General features: G+C 42.9%; 2 protein-coding genes and 1 pseudogene across 5 annotated transcripts in view; 2 read left to right on the top strand and 1 right to left on the bottom strand.

Annotated features, from left to right (window-relative positions):
• DGKD (diacylglycerol kinase delta) overlaps positions 1-8,277 on the top strand; it is a 90,868-nt gene extending 82,591 nt beyond the window's left edge. For all 4 annotated transcript variants that reach the window (XM_066619920.1, XM_066619921.1, XM_066619922.1 and 1 more), the window contains 4 exons: positions 174-293; positions 554-671; positions 2,631-2,761; positions 4,456-8,277. In XM_066619920.1, coding sequence (XP_066476017.1) covers positions 174-293; positions 554-671; positions 2,631-2,761; positions 4,456-4,545 — 459 coding nt within the window. In that variant the 3' untranslated portion in view covers positions 4,546-8,277. The remainder of the gene's footprint in view (positions 1-173; positions 294-553; positions 672-2,630; positions 2,762-4,455) is intronic.
• A 1,014-nt stretch (positions 8,278-9,291) lies between these two features.
• Positions 9,292-9,411, bottom strand: LOC136647151 (5S ribosomal RNA; annotated as a pseudogene).
• Positions 9,412-13,103: 3,692 nt separating this feature from the next.
• Positions 13,104-24,720, top strand: PROC (protein C, inactivator of coagulation factors Va and VIIIa). Its single transcript, XM_066621485.1, has 9 exons — positions 13,104-13,191; positions 14,067-14,153; positions 15,257-15,417; positions 16,063-16,087; positions 16,707-16,817; positions 18,831-18,968; positions 20,247-20,344; positions 22,864-22,981; positions 24,146-24,720. Exons 1-9 carry the CDS (start codon positions 13,104-13,106, stop codon positions 24,718-24,720), a joined length of 1,401 nt encoding a protein of 466 aa, XP_066477582.1.
• Positions 24,721-25,371: the final 651 nt, after the last annotated feature.

The following is a 25,371-nucleotide window of genomic DNA, read 5'->3' as shown; positions in this document are numbered from 1 at the left end:
TTTTTTAGCAATATTCTGCAGGAGAATACTTTTACAAAAATATTTCATTTTAAAGTATAATGATGGTACAGTATTTAGTGATTTGTTCAGTGGCTATCTTGATAGAGTTTAATTATGCAATTCTGTACTCCAACCTGAAACTCTGTGCCTGTGTGGTGTTGTCTCTGATGCAGCAGTTGGATCCACCACAGAAAGAACAGCTCTTGGCAGCCCTGACAGAAATGGACTTTCATATGCGGAAGCTGGTAGATATTCCATGGCTGTGGCAGCTGATGGAACCCAGTGATGAAGAGGTAATATGGCAGCACATTCTGCCTGGATGATAGCTTAAGGAAGAACAGGTTGATCTGGTACCTCTCTCTGTATAGGAACCTGAGCTAAACTGAATGACATGAATTTAAACTAAATTAGCCTTGAAGGGGTTAATGATATGAGAATTTTTCTTCTCTTTGCAAGAATCCTTATTCATAAAATATTCCTTATTTGTGAATTTTTCTCTAGCTTGGAGAGCTGCGTGTTTCCTGAATTGTGATTTTTATAATTTTTTCTACAGAACCAGATACTGGATTATTCTAAGCGCAGTCGAAGTGGCAAGTTTCGGCTGGTGACAAAGTTTAAGAAGGAAAAAAACAACAAGAATAAAGAAACGCGTAGCAGTTTGGGATTGCCAGGTACCAACTGTCATTCTGTGCTTCCGTTTTTACTTTTATACACCTGTAAAGGTGCATGTGAGAGCATTTCTTCTTCTGCCTTGAATATCCTCTACTACTTCCTTCTCTCTTTTATCTGTGTTTGCCCCTTTGATCCATAGACATATTTCCATAGCAATGTTTTTTCCCATTAAGTATTTGCTGGATTATGTCCTGGAACTACATACCACCACTGCACTTCGTGACTTTTCCCAAATATCGAAACTGAGAGCACCATCCAAAGAGACCTCTTCAGTGTGACTTTCGAAGGTGTTTAGAGTGGGTCCAAAGAGTTCATTAAATGATGCGTAGATGTTTAGAAATCAAAGAGACTGTGAAGCCCAAGTCCGCATAACTCCAGATGTCCTTCTGCTAATACTTCCTGATTTGATTTGGTGATTTTCTTTCAGTGATTCACTCTCGGGTTTTAATCAAGTCTCATGTCTAATTGTCAGGGAATTGTGCATCGTCACTGGTTCATCTTGAACATTAATCCTGAATGATTAATATGGTGTTTTTAAAAAATGGATCCCTTGAAATAATTATTTTGAATGGTATCAGGACACTTTCTTTCCAACTTGGGTTACTTGGTTTATGACTCTTATCTCTATACATGCTATTTGTTCTGTGGCCCAAATGGTACAATACTCTTTTTCCATTTATTTGTGGCACATCAGTGCTTGCTTTTCCCTCTGTACTGTAAAATTGGATAATCCCTTCTCTTATTTAGAGGCTAGTGAAGAGGCTAGATAGTTGTGTGTTCATGATCAGTCCCTTAGGGGATTAGGAAGAGATTGCCAGGTATCTATAATTATTAAGCAGGTGAAAATGAATTAGGTGATGCAGAACATTTACAGTAAGAATTCTTTGTCAATACCTGTTACCTTGACACAAGGAAGGGAAGGGAGAATAAACTCTTTCCTTTCTGCCATTCATGGCCACTGGAAAATACATATTGCTCTCCATGACCAGGGCAAAGTTATGCTTTTTCAGATTATGTTCTCTCCTCCTCTTCTCTGAAGCGCTTATATATAGTGAGGTTTGGATTTAGCAGGAGTCAAAACCTAGAAGGTTAGGTTTCTCTGTGGCCAGAAACCTGCCTCCATCCAATGGTACAAACGCTACCCTAAAGGCCAGAGTGAGAGAGTTGGAACCTAGCTGCTGGGAGCCCCAGTTCCTCTCCTGGGCCTTACACAAACCTTGTTATCTGTACTATCTCCCTGGTCTAGATATTATGTTCTCTGCATATTTAGGGAAGAACTCAAACCTGACTTGGTTTGAGCTCACCATGCCTAGATGTTTCAGTGTGCCTGTGCATTTCATCTGAACAGATCTCATATGTACAGAGAAAATTAGTTTTTTTCCTCTAAATATGGGTATTTGCTCTTTGTCAGTTAATAGATTTAGTTTTGGGATTGAGTCCTGTAAAGAATAATAAAAATCCTTGGCTTCATTCCCTGATCCTTTTATTCCTTGGTAGAGGAAGGGGGGCATTTGTTACTATATGAGAATGCCCCTCATGCCATCCTGAGGTAGGGTCAGCTATTTTTTCTCATGCAGGAGCAGGGGGAATGACCATTAGTCCCAGTTTGGCCCTACCTCAGCACTTGTCCCTGAACACATTAAACCCCATTAACAACTTGCTTTTTGGCATTGTAATAAGCATCTAATGATGCAAACTCAACAGTATAGTAAATGGCCTTTGGTAAAAACAGCTTTCTTACATCTAGCCTCTGTGTAAGACCACATCTCTGCAGTGTAACCTTTCTTGTGCTTTGAAATTTTTGATTCATGTGTCATTTCCTTTTACTGTCAATTTATAGTACTGTTTTCCCTACTGTTTATGTGCTCCTTTGGTGTTTTGCTGGTGATCACCATTTTCTCACTTCCTTTCCTCTGGGCTTTGGGTACTCAACACACTCCTGCTTTTCCATCTGACAGTTCACCTCTGGGGAACAGAGGAAGTTGCGACCTGGCTTGAGCATCTCAGCCTTTGTGAGTATAAGGATATCTTCATCCGACATGACGTCCGGGGCTCTGAGCTCCTGCATCTTGAACGGAGAGACCTCAAGGTACTTTCATGAGCAATTAATCAAGAATAGACATCTGCATTTTGCATGGCTGTCTGTGCTGACTAGACTTGGAGCTGGTCTGCATGCTCTCCGTTCTAGGTGACTTTAAACAGAGCAGTAGAATATTGCATACTTGTGGGTTAGCAGAGTCAGATCAGAAACTGTACTCTTAATCCAGCACTGTCACCTGAGACTTGTAGATGAAAGTGTAGATCAAGCCAGCACCATCTTCTACAGTTTTTGATTGCTGTTGCTTGAAGGATGTTAATATTCCGCTGCTCTGGCCCTCTTTCATAAGGTAGAAATGTTTCTTAAATGGCATTGAGTAACCGTATTTTAGTTAATGCAATTAATTGAAGAAATAGGTCACAGCAGCCAGCAGATTGACTGTGTCTGCGTCGCTGCAGATTATAGGACAATTAATGTTGGCTGACAATGAATCAGCCAACTTAAGGATCAAGGCAGCAGCCCAACAACTGCTTGTATGGTTCAGGTTCTGCAAGAAGTTCAGAATGATGTGGGGCCTGTAGTTGAAACATACCTTGTGATCTCTGCTTCTGCTTCCTGTTCTGCTCACTCAGTAGCAACAAAAGTTGTAGGCACAGCTTCAAAGATTATAAAATGGGGTCTGAATAACCAAACTCTGCTAAGCTTTATTTGCCACTGCCATTACTGGGGGAGTGCTCTCTCGGTTGTGAAAGCTTAATGTCATTCCCTTCTAGTATGAAAGTGAAACAACCTGGTGGAGGATATGTATAGGACTGTGGGTTGAAATTTTATGATTTTACAAGTGTCTTAGGGTTGGGTGTTCCTGTGGTCACTTTTGTCTGCTTCATAAGAAACCGATTGGGAGGGGAGGCGAACAGGTGACACATAATGTATCATGGATTATATGTTTTTGCAGTCCTGATTTTGTTCAGATCTTTCTGGCTAACTTTGTATGGGCTGTGTCTCTGCATCTGTGTAGGTTCTGTTCCCAGAACCCTTGGGAATGCTGAAAATTGTGTTAAATGAAATCAGTGAATCCATTTCTGCCCGACCCACAGGTGTACACTTTTTGTCCCTGTTGCACATATGCAACTTTGGGCAGAAATGGCTTAAAGAAAACAAAGACCCTTTACTCAGCGGTTTAAAAATAGCCTCGCTTACACCATTGTAATGCGGGAGAGCAGCATCAGACAGGCAATAAATCAATCAACAGCTTAGTTTCAGTTCACTCTGAAGTGAGAGGCAAGCGACCTCTCCTGAGATGATAATCACTTCTGCTTTGCATTGTTTTGCACGTGCTCTGGAGGAAGGGAAAGGGTTGCTTGCCTCAGAGTGAACTGGAACTGTGCAAACGCTGAAGAGAATTTGAGCCCCTCTCCTGCATTACAATGGTAAGTGAGGCTGAATAAAGGGACATTTTTTCTTTAATTTAAAGGGCCCTTCTCAGTTGAGATAAAACTGCCGGTGAAAAATCCTGTGGATAATTAGGTTATACCTGTACCTCTGAATTTGTGTAGTTTGTATTAGCACCTTGTTGCTGCTTTGCGCCTATTTCACAATGGGTTGCTACTTTTTGTTAAACTGTCACTTTAGCAGTGGTTGTTTTTGAGATACTATGCTGTTCATGTTGTTTTCTTGAGTTTCATTTTGTACGTTGAACTAACAAGTGTTCTGTAGCCTAAGATTATTTTTCCTGTTCTTTTCAGGACTTAGGAGTGACCAAAGTGGGCCATATGAAGAGGATATTACATGGGATCAAGGAACTGAGCAGGAATATTCCTGTCAGCGAGGCTTAACCTCTGTTTTCAGAGCCTGTATTTACCATTCCCCTTGATGTCTGCACAGCTCACAGAGCAGACTTGTTCAGAATGGTATCTATGGATCAACTGAACACTCTCAGTGTTCAGAGCTCATATCCAACTTATTGCGGTGCTGCCATTCTGATGTGGGTTACAGCGCTATTCAATCCTATGGCATTTTGCATTCAAAGCCAGTGTTACTCTGCCCTCACCAGCCACCTCTTTCCCACCTTTACATGGCGCTGGGCACCTTCTTGTCTCCTTTAGTTAGCCCTACTGAAACAACCTGTGGACCAGCAACTTCTTGTGGACCAGTGAACTTTCCAGCTAGTCACAGTAGTCAATATTTTAACTTCTGAGGATTGCACCAAAAACAGAGAAAGCTGTAGAAAGCACCTGTTCACAATTCCTGCATACCAGACTATGGAAATTATAAGCTAACTACTTGGGACAACATAAAGAAATACATTCACCAGAAGTACATGAGACTGTTACTACACAGTCATTGTACAAAGTGTCAAGTGGATTCTGATTAGGAACAGATTCTTTTCAGTCACTATCCTTTCTGAGAGACCAGAGTTGAATTTACCACTGATGATATAAGTGCAAAGCCGTACTCGTCCCTTTTCCTCTGAGTCCAACTATAGCTCATTCCCATATGTTCTTACTCTGAAATGATCGTGGATGCCACAGAAATTGGATTGCGTGTTGTTCAGGGGCTTGCACCAAATGCTTAAAACAACATCAAGTGCCTAAAAAATATTAAAAGATCCCAAAAGTGCAACTAGGATGGGAGAATGTGCTGATTTCTCATGATATTATGTGCTGAGTGTATAGCCTCTGATTCTGCCAAACTTTTTTTAAAAAGTGAATAGGATTGGCACTTCAGGAAACAGTGAAAAAGCCATTGTCAAAGAATGGGTCCTTCTAGTTTTAGGCAGGGTATAATATTTCCTTTGCATTCCTGTTTCCCTAATGTTATGAAGCCAGAGGTTCATTACCTGTGGCTGCAGTCCTAACCACGCTTTCCTGAGAGTAAGCCCCATTGAACAAAATAGGACTTACTTCTGAGTAGACCTGGTTAGGCTTGTGCGCCAAGATGTACGCAATATTTTTCTCTGTTTTAGGAGAACCTCTGCCAAATTCTTCAGTTATGTAACGTCACTGAATTTCACAGAATTTCCTCTTAATGATTTTCAGCATTGCATCTAATCTTGATTGCTTCTCCCATTTCTTTACAAGAGACAACGGCATGGTATTGTTTATGGAAAGCAACAGTTTGATCTGTAATATAAATCATTATGGCTAGACAGAAAATTTTAAACATGAGCATCACATCTTCGGCTCTGTTCCATTTATCTCTGTGTGCAAAGCGATTTTGCCTTACTGGTACAAATTACCATCACTGTATTGAATTCCCTGTTCATGTTAGAGAATTGTGAATTACAGGTCACATAGGAATTAACACTTTAGTATAATGCTATTGAAGGTCTGTGCCAAACTTGGTAATGGGCCACCATCAGACACAAGATACTAAAGATTATTTCTGCACTTTATTAGTGGTGATAACTATATGGCAGCCTCTTCCATTTTTTGGTGAACACCTCAGGGAGCAGAATCATAATATGATAATTTTAGAGAAAGATACAGTTCAGTTGTGTTTTTTACCTTTTCTGTTCCTTTATTTGTGGAAGTACTAGAGTGCTTGCTTGTGTAGTTCTCCCTGAAATCTCTTGGGGAGTCAAGGATTCTTTTATTTTTAGCTCCTGAGTGAATTGCTGTTGCCCTATGAGAACTGACTTTGATAAACATTCTTTACTCAGATAGGAAATTTTCTCTCTCTAGCGTTCAGGTAGCATCACCATTAGGTGATATCTGCAAACAATTCTGGATTGCATAATTGCCTCAAGAAATTAACCTTCTGCACTCATGTAACTCCATAAATACATCCCAGTGCTTTTCTTTAAAAAACAAATCACTTGGTGTCTTGTGCATGAGGGTTAGGAGGTGCGCCACCTTTTCTATTGAACTAGAAAACGAGGTTTTTGTTTCGGTTGGGTGCCTTTGGATGTCAATAGACCAGATATAGATCTAGACCAGGGGTGTCCAAAGTTTTTGGCAGGAGGGCCACATCAGCTCTCTGACACTCTGTCAGGTGCCGGGGAAAAAAAGAATTAATTTACATTTAAAATTTGAATAAATTTACATAAGTTTACATAAAGGAATATATTAAAGATGAATTTATATGAATGAATGAAGGTCTTGCAATAGCTCAAGGCCTATAAAAGGCCTTGCACAAAGCAAGGCTGGCCTTTTCTTTGCTGCCGCTACTGCATCACAGACATGAAACAACAAGCAGTGAAGGGAGCCCTCATCCCACAGCTCACACGAGAGGTCAAACAGTCGCCGTCATGCTGAGAGCAGTTGTGTCGGGTCAGTGTGGGCTCCAACAAATCTCTGGAGGGCCAGAGGCTCATTGGAGACTGGGGGCTCCCTGAGGGCCGCATTGAGAGGCCTCAAGGGCCGCAAGTGGCCCCAGGGCCGGGGTTTGGGCACCCCTGATCTAGACAGTGAGAACACATCCTAAAAACATTATAATCCCACTGGAAGTAAAGCAGTGTCCTTGCAACACAGGTATCCTGTATTGCAAACTCTAAACAAGATGTCAGTGCAACACTGGCAACGTGATTAGGCACCCATAGAGTTATTTCTCTGATATCTAATAAAGTGGTCATTGGAAAATGTATGTGTCATTAAGTAAAGATTACAGAAAAGGCTGGGGGGAAAAGACATTACAAGCTAGACATTTCGCCTTGAAGACTTTAGAATTACAACCATATCTTTTGTGATTTTTTTTTTTAAAGGAGACTTAAGACATGAACTCACCCTATTTTTCACCTTTGAAATGTTAGAAGCAGGTTCTGCTTTGAGGAAAAACACATGATGTTGAATGGTTTTGTGCCTATTTTGCTTGGCACTACACTGGAATATTACCAACTAGTGTTTTGTATTAGATCCATTAAGTTCAATGGAGTTGTATTCAGTATAAGTAAAAGAAGAGTTTTACTCAAAGTGCCAATCCTGAACACATTGAAAAGAAGGAATATCCACTTTCAATTCAGTGCAGCTGTTGTACACATACACAAATGTGCAGCGCAAACATGCATCTGTGCTGAGAAGCAAGAATTTAATGGGGCTTACTCTCAAGTAAGCATGGGTAGGATTGGAGCCAAAACTGCTTATTCTGTTTTATTCTAGGGGATGTAGTCACATGGTCTGTCTATGGACACTCAGTAAATAAAAAATTCCCTTAAATGTTGCATCTCTAATAGGAACTGTAAAGAGGCATTTGATGCCAGTAATTCTTGAAAAGCTCTGATCACCTGTATCCTATGAGAATTGTGTTTGAGTATTATTTAAAGATAATTATGTGTGATAAATGAAAGACTGTTTACACAAAACTCCTTATATCTTAACAGATGTGTGTGATGTAGAAAGAAAAGAGTGACAATTGTTTTTATAAGTCGTTTGATGTCTGTATTGTTGCCCACCAATGACTGTTCCTCAGGGGTGTTGTAACCATTCCAGTGATCTTCTAGGGAAGCATTTCAGTTCTGTATAGTCTTAGGAAGAAGGTTTTGTGCCTTAAGAATGGAACCTGCTATTTATTATTTTAATTTATACAGTGATTACCATGGAAACACCTCTTGTATGTACATATTTTGCAGCCGGTTGTTGTAAATATATTGTTCTTGTACATAAAGGAAATCTGTTTCAGAGCTGCTTCCTGTAAAGGATTTATGTATCACTGTATTCATCAGGAAGAAATTGTATAATTCCAGTGTGTCAAAAAGATCAAAATGCAATGTCCTCAGGGTAGCTGATCTGAAGAGGTGTTGCCAGCATAGCTGAAACTCATCCGTCTTGGTTTGAACCACTAGGTGGCTTTGTCTGTCTTTACACACGCTGATGGGCAATTTTGTGCTCAATTGAGAATGAAAAACTTTCTGATTCTGCTTGCTGATGCATAATTCTAAGTGTTTATGCTTAACAGAAAATCAGGGCCAGCATTATGCTGTATTGGGGCAAGAGGTTGTGCTGGACCCTCCCATGATGTGCTGGGCACTATCACTCCAGTTTTATTGAGGAGGTGGTGGCAGCAGCTCCTTCCAACTCTCTTGCGTGCTCATTAGTGCTGCCTGTTTATTTTCCTCATGCTTTCCTGGGAAGCAGTTCTTAGTAGGGCCCTCCCTGATCGATACTGAGGATCATCTGTAGGCTCTAAGGATGTATATGTTGCCCAATTTCCTCCCAAGTGTCCTATTTTTTCAGTACCTAATAACCTTTGACAGAGGAGACCAGGCAAACTGCAGGCTTGTCAGCCTAACATCTGTTCCAACTAAGATGGTGAACTCTTCAAAGATAAAACCTTAAAATACATGGGTTCTGTAAGAGTACGTCTTGCCTGACTAACTTTTTAGACTTATTTGGAAAGGTCAACAGGCATGTGAATGTGAGCAAACCCATAGATATTGTATATCTGGATTTTCAGAAGGCGTTCCACATGGTCCTTCACCAAAGTCTGCTGAGAAAACTCCACAGTTGGGGAATAAGAGGGCAGGTCCTCTTATGGATTAGGAACTGGTTGAAGACCAGGAAACAGAATGTAAGTTTCAATGGAAAGTTTTTACAATTGAGAGGTGAAAAGTGAAGCAACCTTCAGTCTCTAAAGACTATGGTATAAGCCTACAGCACCTGGTATTCCCAGGTGGTCTCACATCCAAGTACTAACCAGGCCTGACCCTGCTTAGCTTCTGAGATCGAATGAGATCAGGCATGTGCAGGGTAACAGTTGCTGCGAGGTGAAAAGTGGTGTGCCTCCAAGATCTGTCCTGTGATTGGTGCTTTTCAACTTGTTCATAAATGACCTAGAGATACAGATAAGCAGTGAAGAGGAAACGCTACATTGTTTGGACTCTACAGTCTAGAAAAAGGTGCCTGAGGGGGGATATGATTGAGATGTACAAAATTATGCAGGGAATGGACAGAGTGGATATAGGGATGTTGTTTTCCCTCTAACACAGCATCAGAACCAGGGGACATCCACTAAAATTGAGTGTCAAAACAGTCAGAACAGACAAAAGAAAATATTTCTTTACCCAGCACGTGATTAGTAATTAGCCTGTGGAATTCCATACTACAGGATGTGGTTATGGCATTTGACCTAGATGCTTTTAAAAGGGGATTTGACAGATTTCTGGGGGAAAAAAGTCCATCACGGGTTACAAGCCATGATGGGTATGTGCAACCTCCTGGTCTTAAAAGTAGGCTACCTCAGAATGCCAGGTGCCAAGGGAGTGGCAACGAGATGCAGGTATTCTGGCGTCTTGTGTGCTTCCAGAAGCATCTGGTAGGCCACTGTGAGAACCAGGAAGCTGGACAAGAGACCTTTGGCCTGATCCAGCGGGACTCTTTATGACAGCAAAACTTAAGAAAAGCCTTGATGGATCAGGCCAAAGGCCCATATAGTCCATCACTCTGTTTCCCATAGTGGGACCCCACCTGCCTCTGGGAAGTCCAGAGGAAAGACATACAGGTGGGACCCTGTAACCACTGATTTGACTCCCCAGTGATACCAAGGTCCACCTTTAAATGCCTTGTAACAAGGGGGGAAAGCACCAAAATCCATTTCCTACCTTCGCCCTGTTAAATAATAATTTATTTCCATTAGAGCACTTGTTCCCAACCCGTGGACCAGGGACCCTTAGAAGTGGCCCGTGATGTCTCAGGAAAAAAATTGCTTTAGATCACTTACAGCATCTCTCTGAGTGAGTAGTCCCCCCATGGACCACCAGAGAGGGCAGAGAACGGACTGCGTACAGCTAGCAACAAACCACAAATCTCTATGAATAATAAATCTCTAATCTTTTCTAATTACAGGTGGCCTGTGTTATCCACAGGGAAGGGATTTGAGGATAGTTGCCCAGAAGTTCTGTATTACCAAAAGATAGGATGGAGAAAACTGGTGGAGAATTACATGTGGGTAAAAAGAACAGGCATTCATGTTGGATGCAGGAGATGAGAAGCCAGGGATTTGAAGAAGGATGGCTCCTAGTTTGAATGACAAGTGAAGTGAATTATTTTTGCATCAGGGTATATATGAGAGTGTTAGGGCACATTCCTAACCAGGTTTGCTCAGAAGTAAGTCCTATTTTGTTCAATGGGGCTAACTCTCAAGAAAGTGTGGTTAGAATTGCTGCCTCAGCGTGATAAAGAAAGGTCAGGTAAAGGAGTCATTATCAAAGAGTAAATGGTGGCTTTAGATGAGAGGACTGGGAAGAACCAGATGTTTTCAAAGTGGTATAAGAAGTGACATGAGCTGCTAATAGTGCATATAGACAGCCAAAGAGCAGTGGTTCCCAAACTTTTTCAACTGGTGGGTCCCTTGACCTACTGGGTCATTGGCCATGACTCCCCATTAGGGTTGCAATCTTATACATTATATAGGATGGCAGGTTTTTTATGAGGTTTCCATGGCTCCCCTGGCTGGTTTCTACAGATCCCTAAAAAGCCACGGCTCCCAATTTGGGAACCACTGGTCAGAAGGTCAGGGCTTCTTGCTTGGTCAACAAAATGGTTGGTGATATTGATGAACACAAAGAATGGCTGAGGAGATGAAGGCTCAGGAGGCAAGAAGAGCCAATTCACCTTGGGCAGATTTATGAGACAGCAAAAATATTCAGGTAGAAACAGCAGGCAGCTGGAGAAAAGCTCCATGAAGAAAGAAAGACCAGGGTAGAGGTATCATTGGAGCTAGTATATAGGTGGTACTGGGAGGGCTAACCTTGAAATTTGATGAGATCATTAGGGACAAGGTAAATATATGGAACCAAGCCTTTGAACGTGGCCAGCTAATGTCCATTGCATCAGTTGTGGATTGCGAGGGGTCTGAGGAGGTGGAAGAGTCAAGTGGCTTGTACCCCGAGTCTGCCACCACAACTGCTGCCACTGCTTCCCTCCAACCTGCCAGCAATGTAAGCAAGCTGCAAATATCAGCTTCCCTCTGTCGAGAAGCAGATCATTTCCCTCCTTTCTGTGCTTCCCACACACTGTTGTCAAATCCAGACATGCGGATTTATGGTTTTGTTTACGGAGACCTGCACAAGTGAAATCATTCCAGCAGCAGGGACATGAAAATGAATGTTGTGGGAAAATTCTTCTAATAAAAGCATTGAACTTAAAGAGGATAAGTGATCCAACAGAAGAACCAGCTGAGAACAGTAGCAGAACCACAAAGTGTAGAAGAAGTGAAGCAGGAGAAGATGGTGGCTAGACTGTTTTGAAGGTAGCACAGAGGCCAAGAAGGGTGAGGGCAGACTATAGACCTATATCATAAATCAGTGAGTATTGCAATACCTTGGGAAAGAAGGTAAGTGGAGTATTGTAGCTCTTTAGTGCTCCCTTGTGGTCATCTCAGTTTAAAGTGTCTTGGTGAACAGAGACAAGATCTCAAAGAATTGAAAGAGGAATTTTATTTATCTATACCCTTCCTTTTACAAAGTCTCAGATGCAGCTAACCAACCAAACATCAATGGAAAGTAAAACAATACAAACATACAAAAAGTAACTGATAAAATAAACACTAGAAGCCCACCATAATCAAATCACCAATCTCTAGAGGCCCCCCTTCACTCACACCTTAAAAGCTTGGTGGAATAAAGGAGTTTAAAAAGTTCTCTTAAAGGCTTCCTAAGCTGATGATCAGAGGCTGTGCCGGCACAGTGGGAGAGTAGAGGAAGGCAGCAAGGGAAAGAGAAAGGATCCCAATAGCTAGGGAAGGGAATGGCTCATTCAGCCTGAAACGAGAGAGAAAGAACTAGGACCAACCGAGTGCAGCTGGATATTTTTAATCTACTTAGGAGGAGGAACCAGGGCTATGTTCAGGAAGGGATAAACCCAGAGGACTCCAGTATAGTTCAAAGCAGGCCTGTAATGAGAAGGTGTGGTACACATGCACCTTCCTACCTACCTACCTACCTTTTGTGAAAGGGGGGGTGGCTCTCACTCTGCCTGATGAAGAAAGTGCCTGGGCTGGTGGAGGAGGACTGGGGTGAATCAACCCCCTTCTCAGGGCTCCTGAGTAGGAGCCCTGGCCACCCTGAACAACTGGGGCAAGTGAGAGGGCCCCACTGCAAGTAGAAGGAATTGGGGAAAGGAGTAAGGCAGAATTCATGCGGCTAACCAGAATGCTTTACAGATAGTCTGTGGAGCAAGGCCCTTCCAGAAGATCTCAGTGGGTGGGTCACATGGCAGAAGATAGCACCTCAGTGGTCTTTTAAGATGGCCAAAGTCCAAAACATATAGGGCTTTAAAGGTAACAATGAACACCTTGAACTGTACCTGAAAACAGATGGGAAGCCAATGTAGTTCACAAAGAATCAAAATTGTGTACTAGAGGCCTTCACCAACCGAGCCTGTTCAAAGCATTTTGCCCCAGCTAGGGCTGCAGATGCCTGACGCAGAGTGCATTGCAATGATCAGAACATACCCAAGGCATGGGGGACAGTAGCAAGGTCAGGTTTCTCAAAGACAAGACTCAGTTGATGCACAAGCTGCAAGTGTGTAAAGGTGCAATGGACTGGAGTAGGTTATGTAGTTCTGGAGTGGAGAAGAATGTAACAGTCCCTTGTGGTTTTTCCTCACAGGGGTGTCCATGGCCAAAGTCCATTTCCTTCAAGTACCCATTGTCTGAGCAACAGCTAGGGATGATCAGAGAAAAGATGGTTAACAGCATGTGATTCCTAGTCTTCTCTCGTGGTCTGTAGAATCCCATTGAAGCGGTTTTTGTTGACTGACTAGAAGGCCCTGTGAGTGTATCTCTGATGAGTAAATATTTGCAGTTAGGGGTTAACCAGTGTCCTTTGAGTCTAATGGCGGAACAGTAGACAACGGTGAAACCAGTAAATCTTTTGGAAGTTTGGGGTTTGTTTGTTTTAAGTCTTTCTGATTTTTCTTAAAACATTCCTTAATAACTGTTTAATCTTGCAAAAAAAGAGAAAAAAAAGTAGATGGTGAAAGGTGAGGGGAAAGTGGGAAAGATACCAGCAGTACATTTTGTCTGGTCTTCAATTTCATTATGCATTCTGCTTTGGGAACACAAATCCATCTGAAAGTCTGTCGAATGGATGTACTTTTGGGATAGAAATGTAAAATATACATAGGATTAATATGGTAGAGCAGACACAACCATGCCAGTTTGTAAAGCGATGGGGAGTGCTGTTTGGGAATGCATTACTGTAGTTCGAAATTCTAACCTATAGGCTAAATATAAATCAAAGGCAAAATAAATATAAATATACCATGTGCCATACTTTGCATGCTGATGTAAATTAGAATTGTTTAAAAATTGTTTTGTTAAAAATGTTAATAACACTTCAATACATCTTAATTAAAAGGGCATTTTTGAAAAGTGCAGGCATTTGCTAAATCAGATTGTTTTGTGGTGGTTATTCTCTTAGGCATACCTTGTTGTGCAATGTGGAAAAGCATTACCCTTTGGGTGTTTTCAGTGGCCGTGTTATTGCCCAGTGAGCATGAAGCCTCAGGTACTTCCTTTATCTTTCCTCTATTAGTCTTCTAAGAGAAATGTTATCTTTTGTGAGCTATCCCACTGCATGCTTCATAGGAGCAATAATCCAAGCCCGTCAGTGGCATTTGGAACATAAAATCCTCTCTTCAGAATATGTCCAGAGTGGAGTGAAGCGTGTAGCTGTTATCACCTTGATGTGGGAACAAATGGGGTGTGGGTGAGCATGCAGTTTATACCTCCTTGAAAAGGACTGTGGTATGTGTCATGGCATGGGAGGACCTTACATTCAACAGCACCAGTGTGATAGTAGCTTCATTGCTTTTGTAGATTCCAGTTTTTAGTGGTTTCAAAGCATTTAATGTTTCTTGTTCAGAACAGGAGGAAAAGAGGGGAAGTCCAACAAGATAATGTGGAAATGTATTATGAAATTATCACCTTTACATACTTAGTGTCTTTCGGTAGTTGTACCTTCTTCAGGGATGCAAACAGAACTTCTGGTGGGGTAGGCTCCCACAGCATGGGTTCATTAGCAAGACTGTGTGCAACAGTCAGGTTCTTAAGAAGATGCTTCTGAAGGAAGGTACCATTCCCTGATAACATACATTATTCTGCACCTTGTTGAAATTCATCTTCTCCATTCCTTCTGTTGCTGTTTGGATGCTGCCCCCTTTTTGCATTTCTGTTCTGATTCTAGAAAATTCCTTTTCCCACACCAGTTACAATAAACTGATGAGCTTCTCTTAATAAGTGACAGCAGCTACAGATTTACAGTTTTTTCTTAGCAAAGCCCAGTGCTTCTGCACTGCTACACTACACACCTTTTTTGGTTGTTTGTTTAATCTATTCTAATCCTTCTTTTCCCTCACCAGGTGGATGCTCAAGGTGGTTAACTATAATGTGTCTAATATACATAAAATTGATTTAAAACAATTTCAAGCAATCATAAAGCATTCAAAAATCAAATCAAGGAGCAGTGGGCAATATTAAACAGTGCATCAGTCGAAAAGCTGAGCAAGCGGAAATATAACAGCAGCAATAAAAGCTGAGTTGAAAACAAATAATAATAAAAGAATCGGCAACTGTACATGACCCATGTGAAATTTTTATTTTTTTCTGAAGTGTTTTACAGCAAATCGGCAGCAAATCAAGTACTGAAAATCCAGAAGCGGGCAAATACTTTCTTGGAGGAATTAAAAGCAGGCTCTTTGGAACGAGAATGTATGGAGGAACAGTGTGATTTTGAAGAAGCCAATGAAATATTTAAAAACAGGGAAGCAACTGTAAGCTATTGTGACAGACTGGGAAAAGAGGATCAAAACACATTACTGGATTAATCTGTAAAGAATGCGAGTTATGCAAGATGTCTGCCCTCCCCAAGCAGCTGTTGCAACATGGGTAGCCCAATTCTAACCTGTGTTGTAACATGCAGGCCACAGCGGCCTGTGCTGTATCCAGCTAAGGTTTGGTGCAGGCTGGAAGTCAGAGTAATGGGATAATTTTGCCATAGGGCAGGCTGGGGCTTGACATGCGGCCGCTGTGGCCTTTCCCCATGTCAAGCCCCAGCCTGCCCTATGGGGCTACTAGGATTCTTATTAGGATTACCTAATTCTTATCATTATTCTAATTATGATTACATTAAGCATTTTGATTCTTATATCTCCATCAAAAGCTGGTAGGACAACAGTTCAGTGCCAGCACCTGTTTGCAAAGTGCCCTGGGCCTCTCCTGGAATCCCCCACCAGCTCCTGACCATGCATTGAGTGTTACCACTGTACCAAGGATTCATCGGTTGGGTTGACCAGAAGGCCTGATGGGCTTGGGACCTCAGCCAGTGCCCAACTTCTCTGCCCCCCTGTCATGACCCCGTGTTCATTCATGAAGAATGGTTTATTTCCAGCTTTAACCTAGATTTTGTTTCTTCGCAGCTAAGTTTTTGGACAAAATATGTTGGTAAGTAAAGAAGTGTTCGTGTTTTATGTATATAACAGGTGTTTTTGTATCTTTTTTCCCCAACCATGTCTCTTTGTATCCATATTATTTTCATCAGATACCCACTATTCATTAAGGTTACTTGTTCTGATTTGTGCCATAGGACAGTGCCCATGTGCCACATTCCCAGCATAGATTAGGAACGCTGCAAGTAGTATTAAAAGAAGAAGAAAAAATGAAAGCAGCTACACAGTAGCATTTAACATCATGTGCCGTTTGACAGGCATCCTCTGTGGTCTGGAGCCACAAATGAATGTCCAGCAGATTAATTGATTGATTGATTGATTGCCTAGCTCTAGCCAAGGAATTATATGTGCCTTCAAATGTATTTAAAACTGATAAGTCTAGATTCTTGTTATCTTAAAACAGAAGTACATTCCAAAGCGCCCCATTGCCTGAAGCATTCCAAAGTTCTGTTAGCATCTTCCGAAGTGCTCTGTGGGTGAAGGGGTGTAGCACAAGGAGAGCAAATTGTGGATAGTGGCTGGGAATATAAAGGGGAGGGGAGATATAGTCAGCATTTCTCTTCCAAAGATGCCTGTGGCAGATGGTCTTGGTTTCTCTGCAATTGTGTTTTCAGATGGAGATCAGTGTGAGCCCAAACCCTGTTTCACTGGAACTTGTGTGGACCACATTGGGAAGTTTGTCTGCAATTGTAACCAAGGCTGGGAGGGACACAAGTGCCAATATAGTAAGACAGCCTTCCATTCTACAGTTTGCTACATGAATGCAATTATTGTTGCTGTGGAATGAGTCCTCTGTGATGTTCATATTGGTAATCTGCTATAGAATGGGCATGATGCTCTAAGGGCCTTAAGTACAATAGATACTGTTAGTACAATAGATACAATAGATACTGATCTTATGATCGGAAGTTGCCTGCAGGGTCAAACCATTTGCTTATCTTTTTTAATGCAGCGAACAAGTAAGGTTATTTCCCTTGCAGCGAGATTACCCCTGGTAAGCTAAGGTAAAGGGAAAGCCTATTAGTGGGGATAAACCGAAACATTGCTGGTGTTCTGTGCTCAAGTTTCTCTTACCACGGCATTTATGCTAGCTGTAATCTAGCACTAGTTGCACATTAGCCTGTCACCACTTAACAGATGCAGTAGGAGGATTGCCTTGCTTGTTCATAAAATAAGCAAAAACTTGATGCCTGCTGGAGGGTGATGGTTTTGGCTTCCTTGAGCATAATACAGTATCTGTGTTGGGTGTACATGAACTGAACCGTACTGCTAAAGTGACAAATCTAGCAAGTTGCACAAACAATATTTTAAGAAGACATTCCCTATTTGAGACTGCTGTGGGGGCAAAGGGTTAGCCCTTCCCCATGTGTCCCCAAAAGGACTATGATTTATCAGGAACAAAGACTAGGAAATAGGTATGATTAGAGCACATGTTGGGCTTGATTACAGTTTAGATTTTTTTTAAACTGTTCACACTTAGGTTAAAGCATGCTCAGCTTCTCAAGCATTAAAAAACAATAAAATCTTTTGAAATCACAAGATTGTGTGGATTGGGGGGGATGACACATTACAGGCTTTCTGTGTTGTTACACCCAATTTGTATGGATCTCACTCCCAAGTGAATCCACCTAGATACCTCCCTAACCAACTGCTTTTGTTTTCATCAATCTGTATTGTCATTTTCTAATAAGGAAAAGCAGAAAGTAGCCATTTCTCTCCCCTCTGGGACTGGGGTGCTGGATGGGCTACCATACTGACTCTGAGAACTGGCCTACAGTCTGCTGCTGAGGTGACCCACTTCACTGTGTTTCATTGTAGAGTTGGCCCTGGATAATAGCCGGCAACATTCACACAAAACCACAGGGGTGTATTACTATCTGAAGGCAATACTGCAATTTCCTGGCAACATAATATTGACAACTTTGAGCACAAGGAAAATATGATATATGCTACAGTTTGAGAGCTGCAAAAATTGCAATTTCCACCTCTGTGATGGCCACGGGGTTCTCTAAAGCATCTTGAAGCATAGTATCCTGACAGTATCTCTAAAAATACTAGTATCTACCTCCGGGCTGATTTACAACAGAGCCTGGGCCACATGACAAGTTCAATGCACATTACTGCAAACCGGGCTACAATACAGCCAGTTTGATTGTTCTGATGATTAATTTTTCAGCCCATAATGAGGTCAGTTGTGATTTCCAACACAGTTCATTGTGGGTAGGAAGTGGATGTGGTCCCACGATGGAACAAAGTGTCAAGTGGGCCACTGTAATGCACAACAATCTTACCTTGTGGATAGGGTGGATTTGGGGCATGTGATTCAGCCTCAAATTAGGGCTGCTCCATGACCTTCTGAAGCCTGAGATGGCATGCCAAATGCACACCTTTCACCCAATGATGTGCTCTCCTCTGGTTCTCCCATTCTTCAATGTTCTAGCTTAGCACTTTCTTCCCCTCCACAGTCTCTCTCTCTCTCTCTCTCTCTCTCTCTCTTTCTTTTCTAATCCAAGAAGTGGTTAGAGAAGGAGGAGTAGTGGAGACAAGTAGGTGAGCAGAGATGGGCTCCCCCCACCAGTCTGCTGCTGGAGTCAACCTGTTCAGCTGGCCTCATGAATGAGTTGGCCCTGCCTCAAATCATTCAGGTCCTGCACAGTTTTGAAGAGGAAAGAGGAACAACAGAATTAGATATGATTCTGCCTTTGTTCATCATTTCTTGTACTTCTCTTGATGCCCAGAGGTGATCTACAGCAACTGCTCCACTAACAATGGTGGTTGTGAACATCTCTGTAAAGAGAACATGAACTTTCACCGTTCGTGCAGTTGTCTCCCAGGGTACCGGCTGATGGAGAATCATACTTCTTGTGAACCTGTTGGTAAGATAGGTTATGCACAAGCTTGAGTTGTATGCATGCATTTTCAAATAAGAGGCATTCGCATTCTTTAAGACATAATTTTAAAGAGAGGTTTCTTTGCAATATGAATTTTAATTTAGAGGCTCCCATTCTTTCTGCCTCTTCAGTGGTTCTTAACATGGAGCAGCCATGTTGATATTTCTCATTGTTATTAATATTGGAAATTTACCCCCTGCCTCTTTCATCACTTTTACAAGGTAGTCTTATTTACTATGGAGAAATATGGAGAATTCTTGGCAACTGTCATTCCCCACGTGGAGTAGAAAAGGGTGGTGTGTGTGAGTGGTACCTTGGTCCAATGGGGCGACCACTGAATCCAGTTGGGGAATTTTGACCCTTGGGAGGTCTATTTCCTCCAGGGTAAGCCCCTGATGGCCCAGTGGGTCAACTTGGACCTGCACCAGTGATATCACTGGTGCAAGTGCATGTGGATCCATGAAGGTGGATTGAGCCTGGGAAGAGGGTGAAGATTTTTTAAATGAACGTGCAGGTCCACCCGCATTATCCATGAGTTCAGAACCTGCAGATTTCTTCATCCGTGGGTTCCTGAACCTTGCAGGGGCCAGCAAACCTGTATAAATAAATAAATAAGATTTGGTGGGTGCCGCTGCTGCTGAACCCACCCTCTTCCCAGGCCTGATCTGACCTCCTCCCTATCCCATTGCCTTTCTATTCTGCCCACCCCCTGCCTTATTCCATCCCCTCCCTCCTGGCCCCAGCATGGTCTTACCTGAGGTAGCAGGTGTCCATGGTCTGATACTACATGCACCTGGCTGCTTTCTGCTTCTGGTTGCAGCCAAGCTGCATGCTCCAGTGATGATGCATTTGTGACAGCCTGAAAGTGCATTAGACTGGTGGAATGCATGTTCCACCGGCATAACATACACTTGGATGGTCTACTGAGCCATAGACCAGATTATTATTAAGTACAAGCTGATAGGGTTGGTATAAGGTTATTAGGGTTGGCCCTTCATGTGAGAGATGAAGGAGCTGCTTGTCAGCCTGCGTGGGAGGCAACTGGAGGCCAGAAGTGATACCAGACCAGAAAGATCCATCTGAAATGTGTGTGGTTCTTGAAAGACAGAACCTTTCTGTGATTGTAAAAATCCCCTCGGGGATTTAGAAATAGCCTACCTATGTAAACCGGCTTGAATAAAGTCAGAGGAGTAATCCGATAACCAGAAAGGCGGTATATAAATACCCAGTTTGCTAGGTGATCTTTTCATGTCCTTTTTGCAGTGAGGTTTCCCTGTGGAAGAACTGTGCAGAGATCACAATCAGATATCCCTAAAGTCATTGGGGGGAAAATGGGAAGAAAAGGAGACAGCCCTTGGCAGGTAAGGAGTGATGAAGCACTCAGCTCATATCTACAGCCATCTACATGGAATGAGTTTCATTTTTCCAAGGTATTGGCACAAAATGACTTCTATTTTAAACTTTCCAAGGTCAAACCAAAAGCAAGGACCAGATCTGCCACTGTTTGCTAAGGAACATTTTTCTTGGTACTTGTTGGCAACCTTCAGTCTTGAAAGACTATGGTATCGTGCTCTGAATGGTGGTTCTGGAACAGCATCTAGTGTGGCTGAAAAGGCCGGTTCGGGAGTGACAATCCCTTCCACACTGGGAGCAAGTGCAGTCTGTCCCTGGTCTGTCTCCCTGGCTATGGGCCTTCCTTCTTTGCCTCTTTGCCTCAGTCTGTTGGCCAAGTGTCTCTTCAGACTGGGAAAGGCCATGCTGCACAGCCTGCTTCCAAGCAGATCGCTCAGAGGCCAAGGTTTCCCATCTGTTGAGGTTCATTCCTAAGGCTTTCAGATTCCTCTTGCAGATATCCTTGTAGCGCAGCTGTGGTCTACCTGTAGGGCACTTTCCCTGCACAAGTTCTTTTGTTTTCTTGGTAACAGAGACAGCATCAGGCTAAAACAGACTGGACAGCATCCTGCCAAAAAAGGGAAGGTGACTGCAATTAGGATCGGTTCAGACTTTTTGTAAAACCACGTCTTCTTTTGGATAATTATGGTTAGCTTGAATGTCTGAACTAGGACCATCAACAATCATAGTTTATTTCAGGCAATGAAGCAAGGATTAAAGCAAGTTCCAGTAGCGCTAGGCACTTTCTGGCGGTTGCATAAGGCGACATGCCAGAGCATGTGACCTGGCCACCACCACAAGCGGCAAGCAGCCACCTCTGTGTGCCAGTGGGCACCCGAAACCCACCAGATCAGGTTAGATTGTGTAGGGGGTGGATGGAATGGGGCACAGGGTGGGTGGAATGTGGCTGTAAGAGGGACGGGGAGGAGGGTGGATAGGGACCAAAAAGGGGGTGGGTTTGGTGGCAGCACTGTCTGCTGAATCCAAACCCCCTTCCTGGGTTTCCTGCCTTCGTAGGGCTGCACAGACTTGCACCAACAATATTGCTGTTGGTGCAACAATAGAAACCCACCAGGCCCTGGAAGAAAGGAACAAATGTTCCCTTGCCCCAAAGAGACCTTTGGAGGCCAAAACTCCACACTGGCACTTCTACATCACCCCATGGATAGTTTTAGGTTGAACTGCCTCAAGTTAAAACGTCTGCACTGAATCACCTTAATAGAACATCTTACAACAGCATGTTGACTGTTTACAAAGAAAGGAACAAGACATTTAAGCCCCGGTCTTATCAAATCCCCTTCCATCAATGCATATGTTACAGCCTATGGGCTGTTGCAGAGGTCTCCTCAGGGTAAGGGAACTTTCCCTTTCAGTATCCTTGGTTCTGCACCAGCTATTTTTCTGGCGCAGAACTGAGGGGAGTAAGGGAGAGAGAAGGGGGATAGGATATGACTGCATAAAGACTGTAATGATACAGCCCTATCTTGCCCACATTGCACATTCCACCTCACCCCCACCCTGCCACAAATACCCTTGTTCTTCCACCTCCCTCCCTGCTCAGAAATTCCCCTATTCCTGCCCCTCCCCTTCCCCCTCCCCACTGCCAACTTACCTGACACCAATGGATGGTGGCCCACATACGTGACTGCTAGCAATTACACTGGCAGCCTTGTAGTACTCAGCACTAGATGTGTCAGAGAGAGCAACAGCTCTGGGGCACTTCCGCCTGGATCCCATCACTTCTGCTGGCAGATTGCGCACTCCAGTGGCAGGGCAATTCAAATAGGTTTGGGTTGTTACTACACATACATACACTTTTGGTAGAATTAATGGGTCCTGGCTGACATAAGAATTGGCTCAGAGACCTCAAATTTTCAGGCATATGGGAAACACTGGCATCAGTTGGAATCACGGGTTCTGAATAAGAGCACAAAATGGATCAAGGACGTTTCTGCTGTTGTGTAAGTAGCAGGTTCCTTAGGAAAAGGAGCACAGCTTCATGGGAAATGTGAATAGAAAATTGTACAGTATTATTAAAAAATAATTTAAAAATGACCTACAAATCTTGACCTGGATGACATCTGGAGATTTTTGTTATTAAACAAAGAACAAAATATAGGACAATATCAGATGCTGAGATTACTATTATTATTATGGATTTTTGCATGGACAGGTGTTATTGACTTTGTTTTATCCAGCTGTCAAGTCCTTCCCAAAGACCTGGGATGCCTAACTTTTATCATATTTTGATGTTATAAATATTGCCACAAAATATAAGCCATTCCCAATAAAACTGCTTTCTGCAGTTGATTGATGATGACTTCTGTGGCCCCTATGCTCTTAAGGTGCTCTTCAGAATGTTGTTATATTTTCAACAGTATTTATATCATCAGAGCAGTTGTGGGTACACACAACATGCACACAGTGAGGAGATGGTTGTATGAAATAGAGTCCATATTCCTTTGCCTCTTCTTCCATTTCTCTGCAGGTGATGCTGACCTTTGAAAGTGGCCGATTTAAGTGTGGGGGTGTTCTCATCCATCCCAGCTGGGTACTGACAGCTGCTCACTGTGTAGTGGGACAAACCAGACTACCACTTAAATTTGGTATGGAAAATGGCTGCTCTTTTTTTTTTACATATGAGTCACCCAGTCAATCCCCTTGAAATTCCTTTGAAGGAAATAATAGGCAGCTGTAATGACAAGACGGACAGTGTGGTCAAGAGTCCAGACAAAAAAGCTAAGAATTGGTAAATTAGCCAGGATGAATGATACTAACCCATGGGAGTAAGTCTGAAGAGTTAGTAGTCTCTTCAGGAGACCATGCAGGCTAAAAGTGAGAAGGAAGCAGATAATCTGCTTCTTGACAATACTCCTTGTGCAGTTTCTTCAGTAGAGGATGTGCCAGACTTCCGGTTTCATTTACAGGGACCATCTGAATGAAGGAGCTCCTTGATTTGCACAGTCCCTTTAAACAAAACCGGAACTCCCACATTTCTGCCACTGAAGGAAGCAAACGAGGAGCACAGGTAAGGATTTTTTTTTTAAATAATGCAGAGGTGGCAGTGGCAGACGTGACCTGAGAGTAGCACAGAGTAGACCTCTGCAATGTATCTTTCACCCTAACAGCTGCAGTAGTCCATCTTCCTCTTTCACAGATACCAGATTAAGATCCCCAGATGATTGAGCTCCCAATGTTGCCACTGCTGCTTCCCTGCTATCACCTAGAAAGCCATGAGGACACTTACCTGGTGATGGGCCAGAGAGCAGCAGCAGCAGTTACTCCCCAGTGCCATTAAGAAATTTCTGGGTGCCCAGTCCTGATGTTGCACTGGGATAGAACATCTCGAAATGTTTGAGTGGGGCTCAGAAAAGAGGTGGAGAATCCTTTGCCCTGCCCCCCACCCCTGCTGCCTATTAAGCAAGAGGAACGCTTACCATCTAATAAGGGGAAAGAGAGGGCCAAGAGGAGCATGGCTGGCCGGGGCCTCTTCAGGTTCATGGGCCCCCTGGATGTGACCAGCCTGGCCACATCTGTGACTCTCCTCTTGAAATATAAGATTCTGCTGAATGCATAAAGTGTCTTGGATCTACAAGGGCATAGAACTACCAGTTCTTTTTCTTGGGTTTGAAGTTTACTTAGACTGAGATGCAATAAAGGGGGAATGAAATACGACCCTTTGCTATCGGGATTCTAATTATTTGAGAGAGGTGGAGCAGATTTGAATCTCAAAGACAGTGCCCTTTCCAGTTTTCCTGTTGTCCTTGCAGGTAAATATTTTCGTCGGCAGAAAGATGACACTGAGCAAGTTATCATCGCTGATATGCTATTTCCTCATGAGAACTACTCTGAAAGGACCTCTGATAATGACATTGCGATGGTGCACCTCATCCAGCCAATTGTGTACAACAAGTACATACTGCCCATTTGCCTCCCCAACAAAAACCTTGCAGAGCAGAAATTGATGACAGTCGGAACAACAACAGTCGTGACTGGCTGGGGAACCCAAAGTGAGAACAGTAGGTCAAATTTCTCTTCTGTTCTCAGATATATTGAGATTCCTGTGGTGCCACGGAATGACTGCATCAGTGCTATGCGGAATGATGTCTCGGAGAACATGCTATGTGCAGGGATAAGGGGAGATAGGCGGGATGCCTGTGGAGGGGATAGTGGTGGTCCTATGGTCACTAAATTCATGAACACTTGGTTCCTGGTTGGACTAGTGAGCTGGGGAGAAGGCTGTGGGAATCCTGAGAACTATGGCGTTTACATCAAGGTCAGCCCATACCTTGACTGGATCGATCAGCATATAAAAGCATACGATGTTAAACCCCAAGACCCTTAAACCCCAAAGAAATTATTACTATGAGTGTACTCTGTATAAAACGTCCAGTGTCTTCTGCTAATAAATTCAGTTGATTCTAAGTGAGTGTCCGGTATTTCTTAGGACTTTTTCATATTTTTATACCACCCGTCCTCCAAGGAGCTCAGAGTGGTGAATAGGTTCTGTCCCTCCTTCTGTCCTCAAAGCACAGAGGTAGGTGAGTCTATGAAATAGTGACTGGCCCAAGGTCACCCAGGAATCTTCATCACTCAGCAGGGATTTGAACCTGGATCATCCAAGTCAAAGTCCAGCTCCCAAACAGCTACACTATCCTGGCTCTTTTCCTACACATAATCAATATTCCTAGTAAGGGGACCATGCTACTGGGTGGACTCCTTTGTTTGCTGTTCAGCACCTTCCTGGCATTCCTGGATGCACAGCAATGACATTTGACATCACTGACTTCTGGGAACACTGAGCTTGACTTAGATGGAGTTGGAGTTGGACTTGTGCAAATGCAGAACTATCCTGCTTAAAGGGAACAATGCAACTATACCCCATATTTCCTCCAAGGAGCTCAGAGCAGTGTGCATGGTTCTTCCCTCCTTCCTTTTTATCCTCACAACAATCTTGTGTGGTAGTTTAGGCTGAGTGAGAGTGACCAGTCTGCAG

Source organism: Tiliqua scincoides, chromosome 3, assembly GCF_035046505.1.
Source record: "Tiliqua scincoides isolate rTilSci1 chromosome 3, rTilSci1.hap2, whole genome shotgun sequence".
NCBI classification, from domain to species: Eukaryota; Metazoa; Chordata; class Lepidosauria; order Squamata; family Scincidae; genus Tiliqua; species Tiliqua scincoides.
Note: the sequence above shows the minus strand (reverse complement) of the source record. Positions and strands in the feature narration are given on the sequence as shown.